This window comes from Ammodytes marinus, assembly GCF_949987685.1.
Source record: "Ammodytes marinus genome assembly, chromosome: 8".
NCBI classification, from domain to species: Eukaryota; Metazoa; Chordata; class Actinopteri; order Uranoscopiformes; family Ammodytidae; genus Ammodytes; species Ammodytes marinus.
The window spans coordinates 5091351-5112024 of NC_137212.1; the positions used below are offsets into that span (position 1 = coordinate 5091351).

The window sequence follows — 20674 nt, forward strand, 5'->3', positions numbered from 1 at the left end:
GTCATTTGCGCTATTTTTCTTAGTTGGTAACCCGCAAAACGCCCACAGACCAAATGTGCAATCGGTTAAAGAATGCACAATTTAGCTCATTGTACTTGTGATCTTAGTAAATCAAGCCCTATACGTTTTAATATTTTGTCTCTCTATTCATAAACAATATAAATGTACGTAATTCATTCCAGATAACAATTGGCAAAGCAGAATAGATGAAGAGGATCAGACAAACCTGCGATGTCACTCTGAGCTGGAACAGTGTCTGTGTGCCGTGCTGTCAGACGTGTTAGAGACAGAGATGAGGGCCGCATTCGATGAACTCTGGCTAGAGGTAAGATTCCCTGCGTTCAAAATCACGACACATACTCTTTCTATTTACTACACTACATACTAAAGTACAGAAGAGTTTTAGGGCCACAGGAGAGAAAATAAATCAGATAAGGAAGATTATTTTTTTCATTATGTTGAGAAATGTCAAGAAATGAGACGAATACTCCAAAATGCTATTGGAGTTAGTGGGGTATTTATGTATTTTCAGCGTACTACAATTGACGTGCATGTATTGGGACATCCTTTTTCTGGCATACTAAATAGTAGGGAAGTATGGGGATTAGAATGCAGGGAGTTTAGATTTAGTTTTAAGAAATGCCTGAAATCTGTAATTGTATTTTATTTGACAGGGACAGTGTTACTAGAGAATGGAGTCAGCGATTCTGGAAAATGCATATTGTCAAAAACACTTTTTTGTCAAAATCAGTGAATATCTCCTCACGATCCGCTACCTGTCCATACTGAAAAAGAATCTGGTGTTAATACACAGTCTAGGCTCTGTAACTTATAGGGTATGTAAACAAAGGGGCACACAGTAGCTAGCAAAATTCCAGTTTCATGACAGAGCCTAGGCTGTGTATTAACCCTGGATTTCTTCCCAGCTTTAAGAACGGCCTCTAGATACATTTTGAACACATTTGAGAACTTCTGTCTAAATAATTTTTAATTTTATTTTCTGTGACCAGATCATGTATAAAAAGCAAGTGCAGATACAGGTAGCAGATAGTGAGGAGATATTCACAAGCGTTCTCCAGAATCACTGACTCCACCTTTAATAGCTGTCTCTAGATACATTTTGAATATGAAGAATTTATGTCTAAATCATTTTCTGTGTATTTTCTGTGACCAGATCGTGTATAAAAAGCCGCCCTGGACTCTGCTGGACGTCCTGCATTGTTTTAAGAAACACTGGATCGCTGTGTTTGGACACATCGTCCCGCGAAGGAAACAGCAAAGTGTTCAAAACCTCATCGACTTCTTCAACTCAGGTATGAAGGTGGAAGAGATATTCAGTATTTGAAATAGCTATGTGTTTTTGTTGATTGTAGTGCCCCCTTTGGACTAAAACGGTAGTGTTTTGGGGGCGCCCATAGCTCAGTTGATAGGGCCTCCCCCCCAGGCCAAGGCCCCGCAGCGGACCAGGGTTCGAATCCTGCTCGGGTCAGTTCTCTGCATGTCCTCTCCTCTTTGCCCCATTTCAACTCTGTCTCCCCAATCTGTCTAATAAAGCAAAAATGCCCAAAAAATTATCTTAAAAAAAAAACGGTAATGTTTTTACGACACCAGCGCCTGCTGTCCTAAAGATCTTTGATAGCGTGTGTCGGCGGTGTGTGCATTTGTTTAGGAAATGAGTGTAAGAGAGACAGCAGGATGCATGGCCATGAGGTAATGTATTCATATGTGACTATATATGTCAGATTAATAATGGTAATATGACAATGGCAAATTAAACTAAAATATCATTCTTTTCACTGATGGTCTCGTTTGCTGTTACATGTCATTGATTATCATCAGAGGTAAAATGAGGCTCTTTCAGAAACATCTTAAAGCTCCTTGTAGGATCTTCAAGGCATATGCTGTAGATGAAAAAAGTTTGATTCCAGTTTCCTAGGATATGATTTGAATCTTCCTTCGAATGTGAAGAAGATGTTTGAAAAAAAAAACGTAAAACTTAATGCTTTGTGAGACAGGATGTACTGTGGGAAACGCTGATGTAAGCTCCATGAGGTTTCTAAATGCAAAGTTATTGTCTGCCTTGGAGCACCGCTGTTGAATTACTGAGTCATCCCAAAAAGTCACACACACACACACTCACTCACTCGCTTGCGTGCGTGTGTGTGTGTGTGTGTGTGTGTGTGTGTGTTTGATGCGATCTCTCTGTCTACCTGTGTGGTGGGAGTGACTGCAACAACATTGGCACAACACTTTTTATCGTATCCATTTAAGCGAAAACAGGTGGACACATCTTTTAAATTGTAAATGAATTGCATTTAAAATCAAATCTAAACATGCAAATAGAAAGTTATAGGTTATACGGCAAATAGAAAAGTCTTCAAGTTTGATTTAGAAGAGTTTCTACGTTGCAGCGGACTGAGAGTTTGTTCCAATAAATTCCAAGAATATTCAAATCAATTGTCAAAACAACAAGTCTATTTTTACTGTTTGGCAGAGTAGCTTGATTCTGGATTTCTTGGTACCGTGCAGTCCGTGCCAAGACTGAGAGTTTGCTATGAAGAAATCTAGGAGTGGAAAAGTACTGCACGCGATTCATGGTGTCCCCCTGAGCTGTGTGTGTGTGTGTGTGTGTGTGTGTGTGTGTGTGTGTGTGTGTGTGTGTGTGTGTGTGTGTGTGTGTGTGTGTGTGTGTGTGTGTGTGTGTAGTCAGTTATAGCTATACTCATGAGGACACATACCTTATACAGCCTCTTAAAAAGTGACAAAAGGCACACACACACACACACACACACACACACACAAACACCCTGCCATGAAAAAGGCATTTGTCATTGAAGCAACAGCACCTCTGCCCCTCTTTGCCTAAAGTGTCCCATAAAAACTGTTACTCACTGTAGTGTTTGTTTAATGTTTATGTACCTCTAATAATACCATGTACCGGCACACCTGTAATGGCTGTCATATCTATCTCTGTTTTGTGTTTACTCAGGTAAATCAGTGGACGCTAGCGCTACGTTAGCCGCCGTCCAGGAAGCTATGGAACTAGTGGAAGCCTTTGGGGAAAGATCAAGTCGTGTCCCCGGTGCCATCTCCACTATGAACAACATTCTCAATACTCTACAACCACAGGTCAGCTAGGAAATGTAGAAATAAGTTTTTTAGTTTGTAAATTTTTTAACAATGTGATATTTAGCACAGTATTCTATTTAGGTAGGACATATTAGCACAGTATTCTATTTAGATAGGACATATTAGCACAGTATTCTATTTAGATAGGACATAACAGTAGGGGAAGGTGGGGTGATTTGTGCAACTTTTTACTCAAAGTGATTTTAAAGTGAGGCCTTGACAGTTATGTCTCCAACTCAAATATGTACATATATTTCAGGATGTTGTGCATCCCTGGCAATAAAAACTTTGGATCTGGAATAAACTGTTTAAGAAATATAGCTTTCGGAAAAAAAGTTGTCTTGTCGCACAAATCATCCCACGTAGTGGGGTGATTTGTGCGTCATTTTGTCACAATGACAAAGTCACCATCATCATCTTTCTGGCCATCTGAACTCTCATCAGTGGTGTCGTTAAGTGGAATTGAGATGTCACTCTCTTCTGAGCTACTGTAGACAATCACTTTCTTTTGGTGACCAGCGTATACAGCCATGCCACTGGCACAACTCTCAGAAATGTACTTTGCACTAGTTGCTCCGTGCTTGTGGAACCAACTGCCACCTGACAAATGTGATTCCCCCTACATTTCTGCCTTTAAATCAAGGCTCAAAACCCATATGTACACCCTGGTGTTTCCTCCCCATTAACCTCTGCACTACTTACTTACCTCTGCACTACTATCTGTGTTTATGTGGATGTATGGGCTTTACGTCTTTTATTTTGGTTATTGTTATTTTACCTTCATTGTTTACCTACTGAATGCACTATGTACAGCACTTTGGACAGTGCAAACTGTCATAAATGTGCTTTTATAAATACATTTTACTTACTTACTTACTTATAACTCACCCAGGCCCACAAATCACTCCATCCCCAGAATTTTGGATAATAGGCATGATGCAGCAATTTAGGGTTGACATCGTGCTAACTATATAGACTCAAAGTGTAGCATACCAAAGCACTAAAACATGTGTCAAATGTTTCCAAACGTGTCTATAATTGTTCAGACACAATAATCAAAAAACCTTGATCATGGAAATTTTACTTTGAAAGGCAAAACACAGTTTTTTGAGCTTAAATGTGCTTATATCTTATTCCTTGTGTCTCCCTTCTTTACAGGATGAGTCAAATGGATGGCTCTTCTTAAATATGTGGTCACATTTCCAATTTCTTCCACGGTTTTCTAGAAACAAGGGGTTTTGCAACTTCCAAAATGCACAAATCACCCCACCTTCCCCTATATACATTAGGTTAAAGAAAATATACCGCACAAACCGTTTATAAAAAAAAAATATTCCCAAATAACCAAACAAGATATGTCCTTCATCTCCAAATGCTACAGATTAAATATGTGTAAATCTGGACGAAATCTATTCTCTCTTACATTTGAAAGGGGCTGATAATTGTATTAAGGCTTAATTTGTACGTGTGTGTGTGTGTCTGTCTGTGTGTGTGTCTGTCTGTGTGTCTGTCTGTCTGTCTGTCTGTCTGTCTGTCTGTCTGTCTGTCTGTCTGTCTGTCTGTCTGTCTGCCTGCCTGCCTGCTTGCCTGTCTGTCTGTCTGTCTGTCTGTCTGTCTGTCTGTCTGTCTGTCTGTCTGTCTGTCTGTCTGTCTGCCTGCCTGCCTGCCTGCCTGCCTGCCTGCCTGCCTGCCTGCCTGCTTGCCTGTCTGTCTGCCTGCCTGCCTGCTTGCCTGTCTGTCTGCCTGTCTGCCTGCCTGTCTGCCTGTCTGTCTGTCTGTCTGTCTGTCTGTCTGTCTGTCTGTCTGCCTGCCTGTCTGTCTGTCTGTCTGTGTGTATAGAGGGTCTCTCCTACCAGTGACGTCATAATGAATGAAGAGGATGAAGACAGTCCGCCCGCCTCTCCTCCTCTCCCTCACCAGGACGTGTGGTCTCTGTTTGAGAACATCTGGTCTGAAGTGTATAGAATAAGGTGAGTGGCAAAAAGAAATGCCTTAAAGCTATAGTGCGTAAGTTATGTTGCCCCCCATGAGGTGAGTGCAACTGGGATTTAGATTGAGGTAGATTGTACAGCTAGTAACAGTCTAGAATGGAGTGTTTTTCCCGATGTCCTACCTTCTGCTGTAAGTCCAGGTTTTTTCTCTTGGCAGTTAGAATCAACAACTGAAACATTTCTTCTTGCGTCAACTCGTTTGCCGATGGCTTGAATGAAACCAACATTCATTTATATGAAAAAGTTACGCACTACAGCTTTAAGCAAGGTCCATAGCTAAGAGGACGGTTCAGAATAAGCTGGTAGTGAGGAGAGAATTTTACAGAAACAAAAACACTATCCAAGTTTTTTTTTTTTTTATTACTTTTTATAATATTGACTCTACCCCCCCTAAGGTCATATTTCTCTCCCTGTTATGTTCCAGCATGGAGGTGTTCAAAGCTCTGTGTTTTGACCCTCACGCTGTGCACTGCCCTCAGCCCGCGGGACGTCCTACCCCACCACAGGACGCCTTGGACTGTTTACACCAGCTCACCTCCATGGCCCAACAGCTGCTCCAAGCCTTCAGCTGGTAACCAAGCACACTCTGACAGTATCAATGCTTAGTCTAAATGTGTGTGTGTGTGTGTGTGTGTGTGTGTGTGTGTGTGTGTGTGTGTGTGTGTGGGCGTGCGTGCGTGCGTGTGTGTGTGTGTGTGTGTGCTAAGTCTAAATATACCACTTATAGTTCTGCTTTTTTTCCCTTTTTAAGAGACACATTGGGTTTGTACTTAAAAAAACAGTTTTCATGGTAATCTCATCTCAGTTTAAACAATATTATTATTATTACAGGTCCTAGTTCTTGGTTGTAATGTTTTATTATTCTTAAAAATACATGGGGAAAAAGGAAATTAATTAATTAAAATATACCTTAAAAAAATAAATTAAAAAGTTGAGTTTTTGGAAACCCCAGGTAGATGGGTCAACTATTAGTCCACTCTAGGCAAGACCTGGAGCTTTCTTATTATTATTTTCAAGCTTTATTGGATAGTGCAGAGAGACAGAGAGAGGGGGAGGGGGGGATGACCTGCAGTAAAGGTCCACGGGTTGGATTTGAACCCACGACCTTTGCAACGAATACCGGAGCCAATATGGTACACGCTCTATCCACTACGCCATCGGAGCGCCCCAAAACAGAGCAGTTTTACTATGTTTATACAACATTAAGCTTGAGAATACATCTACAAATCCCAAGTCTAGAACCGATATTTCTCAGCAGGCATGTACAGCTCTGGAAAAAAAATTAAGAGACCACTCCAAATGTTCGGTGTCTCTCGTTTTACTATTTCTAGGCATATGTTTGAGTAGAATGAACATTTTGGTTTTATAATATAAACTACTAACAACATTTCTACCAAATTCCAATACATTTTCTTGTCATTAAAGAGCATTTTCAATAAGTTTTGTAGGGATGAAGATTTGAGAAAAATCCAGACTGGTCTCTTAATTGTTTCCGGAGCTGTATGTGTCATCTGTGCATCTTTCATAACTAGAGTGCATTCATCCCCACTTGTCCCTGTTCTAAGAGCCCTTTCAAACTGTCCTTCACTCGTCCTTAACCCGCCCGCCCACTCCTTTCTGTGTCATCGTTGTGTGTGTGTGTGTGTGTGTGTGTGTGTGTGTGTGTGTGTGTGTGTGTGTGTGTGTGTGTGTGTGTGTGTGTGTGTGTGTGTGTGTGTGTGTGTGTGTGTGTGTGTGTGTGTGTGTGTGTGTGTGTGTGTGTGTGTGTGTGTGTGTGTGTGTGTGTGAGAGTGCGTGGGCTCCTTTAGACCTACTGCCCTATTTAGCTTGTAAGTTTAAGTGTGGGTCAAGCTGTAATCTTCTTGACCTCGTAGCTTTGCCTTATAACCTTAACGGTGACGAAACAGAAATGTGTGTGTGTGTGTGTGTGTGTGTGTGTGTGTGTGTGTGAGTGTGTGTGTGTGTGTGTGTGTGAGAGTGTGTGAGTGTGTGTGTGTGTGTGTGTGTGTGTGATGTTTTTACCTACTAAATGCTTTGCTGGTGTACTGTAATATGTTTGCTTTATAGCATATGTATTTTTCACTCTTTCACTGTCTGTATCTCTCAACACAGACAGACAGACACACACACACACACACACACACACACACACACACACACACACACACACACACACACACACACACACACACACACACACACACACACACACACACACACACACACACACACACACACACACACACACACACACACACACACATACACACACACACACACATAAACGCACACATAAACACACACACACACACACACATAAACACATACACACACATAAACACACACACACACACACACACACACACACACATAAACACATAAACGCACACACACACACACACACACACACACACACACACACACACACACACACACACACACTGAAGTTAAAATAGTTGTACCTTCACCATGCCAACTTTGTCATGTTGTGGTTACTAATTGATGGTAATGACCAGTGCTTGCTGTGCTGCTAGGCTTGTTTTTCAGGCTCGCTCAATTGCCTGTGTGGTTTGTCTGCTTTGTATTTGAAGCTGTAGCATGTTGCTTCAGACAGGAAACATCTGATTAGAACAACCAATTCAAAATGATTGTAAGAATTTGGACAAAGATATTACCAACCGCAAGGCAAGGTTGTTTTAAGACGTCTGTGTGTGTGTGTGTGTGTGTGTGTGTGTGTGTGTGTGTGTGTGTGTGTGTGTGTGTGTGTGTGTGTGTGTGTGTGTGTGTGTGTGTGTGTGTGTGTGTGTGTGTGTGTGTGTGTGTGTGTGTGTGTGTGTGTGTGTGTGTGTGTGTGTGTGTGTGTGTGTGTGTGTGTGTGTGTGTGTGATAAAACAGACAAGACAAGCCTCTCTGACCATAAGGCACTAAACTCTTCTGTGTGTGTGTGTGTGTGTGTGTGTGTGTGTGTGTGTGTGTGTGTGTAGGCGTACGTGCATGCGTGTGTGTGTGTGTCATGTGCACTTTATCACCACTTTAGATCTATAGGCCTCTACAGCTCCCCTGTTGATAGTTTCTGCAGAACAGTATGGAATGATTTCTTCTTTATTACCAGATGTGTTTCCTATGAGGAGATTTACGTTTTGCGGTTTTGAGTCGACGGCTTGTAGCCTATTTACTATGTGTGTCAGGGGGTTAGGTGGTGTGTATCTGTGTGTCAGGGGGTTCAGGCGATGTTTATCTATAATTTCCTGTTGATTTCATGTTACAGACAGTACACCTGTAGTTGCTTAAAGGCCTACTTCACCGGTGGGAATATGAAGGTGTATTGTACTCTGAGATCCTATGTAGTATAAATGTGCAAAAATTTTAGAAATCGGTATATTCTAGCCTGAGAAAAGGCAGAAAGAGTGTCTGTCTAACCCTACATTTTGCACAGTTATGATGTCACAACTGTGCAAAATGTAGGGTTAGACAGTGAGACCATAAAACACTCTTTCTGCCTTTTCTCAGGCTAGGATGAACCGATTTCTAAAATGTTTGCACATTTATACTCCATAGGATCTCAGAGTTCAATACACCTTCATATTCCCACCGGTGAAGTAGGTCTTTAAGTAGGTATGTGTGTGAGTGGAGCAGTGTATACAGTATGCATATGTTTTTCTTTATTACATTTTGAGCTTTTAGTCCGCACAGTCTTTTCTGTCACTGGTATCCCTAACCCAAAAAATAATAATAATCTGCTGCAAATAATGTATTCTACACAAAAAGCGCTTGTCAAGTTTTACCAAAATCTATCTCTTTCAAAAGTCAATTTGTTCAGCTCTTCTCTCGTGTGTAGGAGTTACCGTGTGTAGGAGTGTGTGGGTCCTGCTAAGTCTTCAATGCTATTGTGCAATGTGTGTGTGTGTGTGTGTGTGTGTGTGTGTGATCATCTTTGTAATTGTGCATGGCTGCGTGTGCTGGCATGCTCATCTGCAGTTTCCTAGGAGACTGTCAGACACAGTTCCACGTCTCTGAGCAGAGTTATGAAATACACTACGGGCTCTCTCTCTCTCTCTCTCTCTCTAACCCTCTCTCTCTCTGTCTCTCTCTCTCTCTCTCTCTCTCTCTCTCTCTCTCGCTCTCTCGCTCTCTAACCCTCATTTTTCGTATTCCGTGGACACTACATATATATCTTTTAGGCCTGTTTCTCGTAGGCCTTCCACAAAGCTATTACGTAATAGAGTCATTGTCTGTGGTTGTGTGTTTGTGTTTGTGTGCATTACGGTTGGATGCAGAGTCATGCATGGATGAACGAACACGTCAACAGCATTCAAGTGCTTTTGACATGTGTGTGTTTTTGCAGCTCCTAATGTGTTTAGCCTAAAGGTCGATGCCGCATTAACTAATATGCTCTAAGAAACAAATGTGTATATACAGCTCTGGAAAAAAATAAAGAGACAACTTCAAATGTTCAGTGTCTCTCGTTTTACTATTTAAAGGCATATGTTTGAGTAGAATGAACATTTTGGTTTAATAAAATAAACTACTGACAACATTTCTACCGAATTCCAATACAATGCTTTGTCATTAAGAGCATTTTCAATAAGTTTTATAGAGACGAAGATTCAAGAAAAATCCAGACTGGTCTCTTTATTTTTTCCGAAGCTGTTTTTTTCTACAAATGGTTGACTCTGTAAGGAAGAGGTATAGCAAGGAGGAGGAAATGTAACACAATTGTATTGCACCTTAAATGTGTGTTACCGTAGGGCAAACACAGGGGTTATTCAGTTCAAATTCACTATAAGAAATTCCAACATGTTGTTTGACCCTGAAAGTGCCAGGTTTATTTGTATAGCCCAATTCAGACACAAGGCCATTCAAAGGGCTTTACAGGGGCATAAAATACAACAAGATTAGACATTAGAAAATACTAAACTGGCATTTAAGAGGTAATAAAAACAGAGGGAGAAGGCACACAAAGTCAAGGCAAGGCAAGTTTATTTATATAGCACAATTCAAACACAGGGCCATTCAAAGTGCTTTACAGGGGCATAAAATACATCAAAATTAAAATACATCAAATATAGAATAGACATTAGAAAAGGAAATGTAAAATATGACTTTTACCTATTTCAGTGGGACTCTAACCCGCTGTATTTAAGTGAAAAGAAATTGCATTTAATTAATTTATTTATTTAATACAGGGACAGTGCATATTATCAAACATTACTGTCAATATGCCAGAATTAGCCAGAAGGCTATTTTTCATCTGCAGTCCCTAGACCGATGGTAAAAGTCACCCTAAAAGAAAATAAAGTTACACATTTACATAACACAACATACCTATAGTAAAACGTACTATTAAAAAGTAAGTAAAGTAAAAAGTACTATTGAGCTAAAATATACAATAAAAACACAGCAGAGCAACAATCAGACAACAGCAGACAATGACATGAACAGGTTAATGGTAATGTAGACAGCTCTGAAATTTAAAACATTGTCTGGGAGTTTGTACCAGGAACGGGGTTGCATAATAAAAACTGAACGTGGCTTCTTCATGTTTAGAAACAGAAAGAAAAGTCCGTCTCTAAAATGTGTGTGCGTGTTCATTGCAGTGTGTTGTCCTCGGCCCCCGGGTTAGATGAAATCCAGACACTACTCAACACACTCAGTATCCTGCACTCTAATAAGGTTGGTCTGTGTGTGCGCAGAAAACTGTTAATACACAGCCTAGGCTCTGTAAACGGGTGTGTTATCTATGTAAATGTATATATATATTCTATATATTCACTGATCTTGACAACAAGCGTTCTCCGGAATCACTGACTGCACCTTTAAGTCTAACCTTGTCTTTCAGGTCATTCAAGTGGATTCCAGATTGACGGCCAAAGACCTTTTCGATTGTTTCTCACAACAGGAATACAGGTGGAACACACGCACGCACACACACACACACACACACACACACACACACACACACACACACACACACACACACACAGACACACATACGCACACATACGCACACACACACACACACACACACACACACACACACACACACACACACACACACACACACACACACACACACACACACACACACACACACACACACACACATCCAGAACCTCCTTGATGTCTCGTTTGTTGACATACCAGTTTATTGTACTGTTTGAATCTAGCAACGACCTTCATGTGACCAGATATCACAATCAAACATTCTCAAATTTCTCAGGATTCTTGCGCCATTTGTTGCAGCATGTCCAGGCATGCAGGTGTGTGTGTGTGTGTGTGTGTGTGTGTGTGTGTGTGTGTGTGTGTGTGTGTGTGTGTGTGTGTGTGTGTGTGTGTGTGTGTGTGTGTGTGTGTGTGTGTGTGTGTGTGTGTGTGTGTGTGTGTGTGTGTGTGTGTGTGTGTGTTGGCAGCGATTTGGCAGTTACTCAGTCATGATAGCAGAGCTCTTAGAATAACGGTGAACATGTCAACCATTCCAAACACGTGTCACACTCTTTGTAGAAACATGTCTTTGAATGGATTTGCTAATAGATTATAGATGTTCTTTTGTATTCTACTTGGCACACACACACACACACACACACACACACACACACACACACACAAAACCAACCACTCGGCTAAATACATATAATAAGTCTGCGATGCCCATATACTGTTTACCTGGATCATAAATCAGTTGGTTTGGACAAGAATTTTATGACAGATTTTATTTTTAATAATAAATATATTTATTGGATTTTTCAAATTTGAAGTACAGAACAAACAACCAAATTAACGAACCCCCTCCAATCCCCATAACACAATATTATCAACCCAAATAATAATCAAATTTCATAAATAATATACATACGTACATTATTACACATTACACATAGACTCACATAAATACAAGTTTATATATATTTTTTCAATTACGAATTTAATTTAAATTAAAATAATTCAAATGTTATGATAATTCAGTCATTTTATGTTCTACTCTAGGCCTTGACTTGGGTTGCGTTCCGAATCGCATACTTTCTACTATATAGTATGTAGAAAAAAGATTTAGGATGTCCCGATTCTTGTGGCCAGATTTAGGATGGTTAGAAGTACCCGGATGTCCTACTTCATGCGGCCAAGATTGTTAGTGTTGAAAACTGCATCCTATTTGGGCGATTCTGACCCACAATCCAGTGCGCACGTGAAGTGACGTCACATCGACGAAGCCTCCATATGAAAACAAACGGGGATGCGACGGATATAAAAGCAAGAGGCAAGATCAAGGCGCAATGTTGTGATGAAATAAGAGAGTAAAGTATGTCCCAAAAGTATGCCTACTGCATCCTAACTAGATTATTTTTATCGTCGGATGTAGTATGTAGAATAGAAAAAAGAAATAGTATGCGATTCGGAACGCAACCTTGTTTTTCTGTTCCTTTTTTAACATTTCTACCAAATTCACAATAAAAATATTGTCATTTAGAGCATTTTCAATATGTAATGTAGAGATAAAGATTTAAGAAAAATCCAGACTGGTCTCTCAATTTTTTTCCGGGGCTGTATATATATAGATCTAACTGAGATAGATAGTGATAAAAACTTCCCTAGAAGCTTCAATCAATAGCGCCTTTCAAACAAATCAGGTGTAGTCCAAGGTAGTTTACAAATAATATCAAACTTCTATATATTCAACTTTTCAACTCCTTTTATGCTAATGAGACCTTTTTTGTAAACTTTTTCAAATCTTCATACTCAGCTATCCAGTTTAGCGTTAGCTTTTTCAGCATTCACACGCATTTTACATTAATCGCAACATAGGAAGAAAGCAACAATGTATGCGGAGACCAATGCATGTTACGCAATAAAATATGAGTAAGTAAAATTATGAAGAAAATCAAGAAACAGTCTTTACGATGAAAATGATAAAAAAACAAATGTAAAAATGTACTAAAAACTGTTTAAAAAATATTAATAGAAATAATAAAAAGCTTTATAAAAAAATTTAATAAAATAAAGTTCAAACAAACAGAGCAAAATAGTGATAATAAAAAATTTGAATAAATAGCTGTTGTTGAGGCCTTCCTTTGTACTGATATGCCTGTCAACACACACACACACACACACACACACACACACACACTCTCTCTCTCGTTAAAAAAAGCCTCTCTAAGGCTTTATATAACCACTGACATCATCGCAAGCACAGAGCTCAGAAATCAAATATTTAACACGTGGATAATGCACTCGCTAAGTAAAGGCCTTACATCAGTTTCCCAGTGAATAGCGGCTAAAATAAATCATTTACTATCACAACTCAGCAGCTTAACTGTATCTATGAGCGGCGGCCTTTTAGAACAAAGAGATGGAATGATGCTGTGTGTGTGTGTGTGTGTGTGTGTGTGTGTGTGTGTGTGTGTGTGTGTGTGTGTGTGTGTGTGTGTGTGTGTGTGTGTGTGTGTGTGTGTGTGTGTGTGTGTGTGTGTGTGTGTGTGTGTGTGTGTGTGTGTGTGTGTGTGTGTGTGTGTGTGTGTGTGTGTGTGTGTGTGTGTGTGTGTGTGTGTGTGTGTGTGACAGAGATGATGACAATCACAGGAAACCAAAAGCTCTTCCACAAAGTGACACGCCAGATGTTGTCTTTAATACTAAATGGACTTCTGGGTTCATCATGGCATCCATTTTTTTTTAGTAAAAGGAAAATCGTTCAGTTCCCCAGGTTAAAATCAAGATAATAAATTGTAATATCTGTGATATAAAAAAAAATTTTAAATGTTTTTTTTGTTGGCAAAGTTATTTGTCTCATTAATATTTCTGTACTGCCATTGCTAAAGTTTAATTTCCTCTTAAAAATGCAGTAAAATAGATTTTGTCAAATTATACTCGGTTTATATACTATAGATAATTAAGATATGATTACATAATTTTAACTATCAGTGTTATAATAACCACAGAACACATTCCTTCTGATTTAGGCCAGACGATGAAGGCAAAAAAATTAACTGAACATTTATTTTTTCAGTAACTGTTAAATTTTGAGATTTCTGGTTATTTTGCGTCTAGAACTAATTTGTCATATTTGCGTATTTATTCAAACTTTTCTGATTTTTTTTTTAAATTATTAATATAATTTAACCCTTTAGGCACCAAAGTCTCAAAATTGCGACATGACGCTATACTGAATCAAACAGCTGTTTTCTCTAAATAGAGTGTTATATTTTGTTCAAACTCCCCTCCACTAGTTGGCAGACATCCCGTACCTAGACCTTAGCTCAGAAAAACGTCATGCTTCAATGCAAAATATTCGAGGAAATCCGGAAATCCCATCCAGAAAAAATAAATAAATAAATAAAAAATCCCATCCAAACGGTCCTTTTTTTGTCATATCCTCCTAGCGATTTTTTCTGGTTTTACTGAAAACTTTTATGGATCTTTCAAGGATAAATAAAGGAAAAATGGTTTATAAAAGAATAATCAACCTAAAGCTATAGCGTTAAATTAAACAGACATTCATTTATATGACAAAGTTACGCGCTATAGCTTTAAAGAGCTATACAATCAGTTATAATATTTGTGAAAGTCATCATTATTTTTCTAGGGGGTTACATCGGAAACAGCCCCTAACAATCAAGCGGAGGCATTAACAGAAGGACACATACACACACACACACAGACACACACACACACTCTAGTAGAGACACGTAACAACCGGAATATATATACTCTGTTGAGTACATAGAACTGACGGCCTGTTTCCATGGCAGCTGCTGGGTTCATTCTGATGTCATAAGTTCAGCAGCAATTTAGCTTTCCAACCATAACAGACTAAGTGATGCTGCAACTAACCATTATCACAAACAATGGCTTATATATATAGGCCTAATAAGTATATACAATGCAAAAATCAAGAGCAAGATCACCATGACTTAAAACACAGAAAAACAAGAAATCCTTAGAAAAAACTGTATTTTTTTAATACTTTTTTTCTTAATAAATCTTTTACCAAGTATTGAAATTGTGGCTTCGATAATTGAAAAGTTGTACATGAACTAATGAATAATCAACACATTTTTCCAGCACTACGAATGCTGACCAGTTTAAAAGCATTTCAAGGAAATTGTCTCTTACAATTTGTTTGAAAGGTGCAAAAACAAACGTGTGCAGGAAAGAACTGCTGACTTCAAAATATCACTTTCTGTCTCCCTCTTTGTCTCTCCATCCTCTCCCTCTCTCTCTCTCCCTCTCTCCTTCTCTCTGCCTCTGTATCTCTTTCCCTCTCTCTCTCTCTCCCTCCGTCACTCTCTTTCTCTCTCTCTGTCTCTCCCTCTTTCCCTCTCGTTCTGTGTCTCTCTCTCACTCTTTCTCTCTGTCTCTCTATCTTTCTCTCTCTCTCTCTACAGAGTCAATGACTGATGTCTCTGTCTTAAGATACTTTTGGCATTTATTTGAGTTTTTTCTAGACATTTTTAGCTGTTAACTTGCTTTTGAATGTTAAAGTTTGAATGTAGACAGACAGAAGCTTTGGTGTAAATGGCTTGCAACACACTTTTCGCCAATAAGACATGCTCGTTCTTGTGTGTTTACATAAGCCGTTCTTCTGAATGCCATCTTGACACACACACACACACACACACACACACACACACACACACACACACACACACACACACACACACACACACACACACACACATCTTCAGAGAGTGGGAGAGAGTGCTACAAAGCAAAACAAACTCCGCAATTCTGTGTTTCTCAACTCAGTTTGCCTTCTGCTAGATAACAGTCAGTTCCAAGAAACTTTTTTTTTTTCAAATCCCTTCTACATCTTCATATTTCATTCTACAAACTTCATTCAACCTTTAAAATGTTCAGCAACTTTCATACTTTCATTGTGTCTTTCAACTTGTATATCACATTTATAGTATTCAAATCATTCAGACTTGTTTGAAGAATTGTAAAATTAATCTTTTGAGATTTTTTTTTTACAATGGAAGCGGATGGGACGGAATGTTCAGTGGAGGAGTCACCAGTTACAGTGTAGAACTTATTTATTATAAAACATTTTTTTTATATTTTTTAAATGCAGCCTTGCTAGTCTTTCAACATGCCTGTGATGTTGTATTTGACTGGTGTGGCTGCATTGTTGTCAGTGATTTACTGTATTGCTGGTGGCACGTGTATGACACTGATGATTTAGCTTCACCTGGGTTCTTTGTGAATGTGGTTGGATTACATAACACTTTGCTTAGCTGCCGGTTATGACAACAGACAGGTGAGTCATGAGATATGATCTTTCTCTAACATGTGAATTCAAGCCCGCCAGTGTTCTTCACTAGATGTCTGAGTTTTTTAGGCCAACTTAAATGTTTTAATGAAAACTGCCTTCAAACTGTGTGTGTGTGTGTGTGTGTGTGTGTGTGTGTGTGTGTGTGTGTGTGTGTGTGTGTGTGTGTGTGTGTGTGTGTGTGTGTGTGTGTGTGTGTGTGTGTGTGTGTGTGTGTGCGTGCGTGCGTGCACCCGTTGGCAAATGTTATGTTTGAAGTTCTTAGTATGTCGAACTTTAAATTTTAATGTGAAAGTTATCTTTTTTATTACATATGATTACTAAATTATCTCAACAAAATATAATAATTTCGCCCAAATGTAGTCGGTGTCCCTCCAAACGTTTTTTTAAGTAATTTAGTTGGCCCTCAAAACTATGAAATCTTGTGAAGACATTTTTCCTAACTTAATATTTTACAGTGTATACTTTCTTACATAATTCATTGACTAACAGTCTCAACCTTAAACACCAGCGCCGTCTTCTATCATAATATTTGCACAGAGACAGAGTTTTATGTAACTGATAAATGACCAGGGGGAAACACCGCACTACTTTACGTTTCAAAGTAGCCAACCTTTAGTGAACAATACAGTATTTGTTTGAAAGAAAGCCTAAAGCCTTATTCGTTCTTTTTCTGTTCTATTTATTCTAACGCTACACTGACGACACGCTGCTTTGTGTGAGATAAAACAGTCATCCTGCGTTCCAATACCCATACTTCCCTACTATTTAGTATGCCAGAAAAAGATTTAGAAGGTCCCAATACATGCACGTCAATTGTAGTATGCTGAAAATACATAAATGCCCCACTAACTCCAATAGTATTTTGGAGTATTTGTCTTTATTCTTGACATTTCTCGACATAATGATAAAAAAATTATCTTATTATATAGACTCATTGCATGCAAAGTGAGATATTTCAAGCCTTTATTTGTTATAATTTTTATTATTATGGCTTACAGCTTATGAAAACCTTATGAGTTTAAATACAGAAATGTCGGCCATCTATAAAGTATGATCATGCATATGTACTCAGTACTTGGTTTGGGCCCCTTTTGCAGGAATTCTTGCCTCAATTCCAATTCATTTTCCATGATATTCTAATAATATGAGTTTCACCTATATATACAGATTATTATTAGTAGTATTAGTATTATTTTTTCGATCATTCTGAAACATTTATTTCTTTACAATGCCTTTGTATTTAGTTAATCTTAGAAGAAAAAAATTGTAGGGCTAAGCACTTCATATTGTAACATTTTCTTCTTCTTATTATTATTATCTACGTTCATTTTCTGTCTATTTTAATGAGTAGCTTGCTTACTGGACCGCACCAGAAGCCTTGACAAGTCTTTATATGAATCATGCGTCAAACCTTTCATAAGCAAAACCTTTTAATGATTCACTGAATTCCTCCATAATGCTTTCTGTGCGGCTGACTCACACTCAGTCTCTTAAGGTCAACGCTTATCTTAAAAAGAAATGAGCGCCATATTGAATAAAAACAGACTTTAAAGACCTACTTTACCGATGCAAACATGAAGGTGTATTGAACTCTGAGATCCTATGTAGTATAAATGCGCAAAAATGTTAGAAATCGGTTCATCCTAGCCTGAGAAAAGGCAGAAAGAGTGTTTTATGGTCTTCCTGTCTAACCCTACATTTTCCCATGTGTGACATCACACATGGTAAAATGTAGGGTTAGGATCAACAGGACAGCTGGGCCAAGGGAAGACTGAGGGAAGAAAAACCTCATTCATTATATTATAAAAGTGATTTTATAATGATAAAACGCCGATTCCGTATGGGTGAAGTATTCCTTTAAGTAAGTAAACCAAATTATCAAAGTGTGCAGCAAGATGTCAACACAATTGCCACCAAAGCTGTTTTATTTTTAGTTTTTTTTTACATCCAATTTTATTAGAATAATAAAAATTAATAAAAAGTATTTAAGACCAAATCTCAAAGCCATCAGAGCCTCACAGTTTTAGTTTAAGCCTCAAAATTAAAAAATCTAGTGAATGCAGTGGCCTTAAAAATGTACCGTTTTTATTTTTACAGTGCAGCTTTCTGGCTCTGTGTGTGTATAGATGTTGCTCCGAGTCAGTGGCTCTGTTAGTGTGCGTCACTGACTGTGTCTGACTTCATTCACTGATTATTAATGCAGGAGCTTGATGTTCTATCACCAGTTTGTCCAATGAGCCGTAGTGGTAGGACAGCTTAGAGGAAAGAGGGGCCGACCAGTTACCATGAGGTCTCTGGTTCCTCCTCCCAGTTACTATGAGGTCTCTGGTTCCTCCCCCCAGTAACCATGAGGTCTCTGGTTCCTCCCCCCAGTAACCATGAGGTCTCTGGTTCCTCCAAGTAACCATGAGGTCGCTGTTTCCTCCCAGTAACCATGAGGTCTCTGGTTCCTCCCAGTAACCATGAGGTCTCTGGTTCCTCCCAGTAACCATGAGGTCTCTGGTTCCTCCTCCCAGTAACCATGAGGTCTCTGGTTCCTCCTCCCAGTAACCCTTCGGACAAAAGCTGTAGTGTTTTTACTATGCCAGCTGTTGTTCCTGGGTGAGCGTATCCATGACAAAGGCATTAAAAAAACTATATAAAAATAGCATCATTTGCACTGAAGGAAAGATAAGACTGTTTCAGAAATATTTAAAAGTTCCTCGTAGCACCTTTTAAGAGTCAATTTGTAATCGAGGTAAATGAATATCGGTTAATGACTTTGTAAAAATGAAAATACCTGTTCTTTCCAATTTGTTCTATGTAGCCTACTACTGTCTGGATCAAATAAAACATTTTTTTTTTTAAAAAGCAAGAGAAATACATAATCCATTTGTATAAACAGCACAACTCTACATTCTAGCAGGACATCTTGAAGGGTTAACTAACTTTCTTTCACTGTCCCGCTCGTGTTCAGAACAGAATGTCCAGGACGGAACAAAAGAGCTTTTGTGTTTAAGTTCTAGAAGCTTCTGGGTCGGCAGCTGGTCACCAACAATCTATCATTCAGCTGAATTACGTTTATATCCGATTCACAACAACAACACATACACATAGACACACACACACACACACACACACACACACACACACACACGAAAACACCTCACACACTCATTCTCTCACACGCATACATCCAGGCAGTGACACGGGCACAATATAACACACAGCCAGTGTCTACCCATGAATACATACAGACACAAACACACACACACACACACACACACACACACACACACACACACACACACACACACACACACACACACACAGAAAAACATCTCACAGAGAGAGACACACACACACTCACACAAACTATCTCTATCTCCCACAAACACACACACACTCACTTTCTCTCTCTCTCTTTCTCTCTCACACACACACACACACACACACACACACACACACACACACACACACACACACACACACACACTCTCTCTCTCTCACACACACACTCACACTTTCTCACTTAGACCACACACACACACACGCACGCACACACATAAATTGGCTGCGAGAGTCTTGGCAACGGCTGCTTAGCACCGTAGACACTAGAGGAGCTTGTTGCTTGTTTGTTTCTTCCTCTGCTTTGTTTCCATCGGAACATTACGTAACTTCAGCGGAGAGAGAGAGAGAGAGAGAGAAAGAAGGAGAGAGAGAGGGGATGGTGAGAGAGAGAGAAGGAGAGAGAGAGAGCGAGGGAGAGCGAGATGGAGAGGGAGAGACACACAGAGAGAGAGGGTAAGAGGGAGAGGGAGGTAGAGAGATGGAGAGAGATAAAGAGAGGCAGAGAGAGGTAGAGAGAGAGAGAGGGAAGGATTTGCCAGCTGTTGACGCCCCCTCTTTTCACCCTACTTCCCCTTCCTCTGCCCACTGTGCAAATGTGTGTTTTTAATTCTGTTACGAGCTGTGCCACTCTGTCCGGTTAAGGCTGCTCCCAGAATGTGTGGTTGGTCAGACACAGATGATGTGGTTTTGCATTCATTGGTGGACATAAGGACTCTGTGAAATCTGTTTACTACGTTACATCTTTTTCTCGATCGCTTGAAGGCATTTGCCCGTTCAGATTTGACCTTTTACCAAACAATTGACACACAAGACTGTAGTGAAAGTCTCGGGTGAAAAAAGGACACATTTTGTTTTGCAGAATTCCGTCACATTCACAACACTTTTTAACAAAATAGAACAAAAATAATGAATAAATAATAAAACAAAAATCAAATATTTTCCTGAATCAACACATGTTAAT

At 39.3% G+C, this 20674-nt stretch overlaps 1 protein-coding gene across 1 annotated transcript in view; it reads left to right on the top strand.

The window, feature by feature from the left end:
* The window catches only part of swt1 (SWT1 RNA endoribonuclease homolog), a 36007-nt gene that overhangs the window by 13033 nt on the left and 2300 nt on the right, over window positions 1-20674 (top strand). The window contains exons 11-17 of the mRNA XM_080032180.1: window positions 183-325; window positions 1175-1313; window positions 2990-3129; window positions 4969-5099; window positions 5545-5691; window positions 10718-10793; window positions 10960-11027. Coding sequence (XP_079888306.1) covers window positions 183-325; window positions 1175-1313; window positions 2990-3129; window positions 4969-5099; window positions 5545-5691; window positions 10718-10793; window positions 10960-11027 — 844 coding nt within the window. The remainder of the gene's footprint in view (window positions 1-182; window positions 326-1174; window positions 1314-2989; window positions 3130-4968; window positions 5100-5544; window positions 5692-10717; window positions 10794-10959; window positions 11028-20674) is intronic.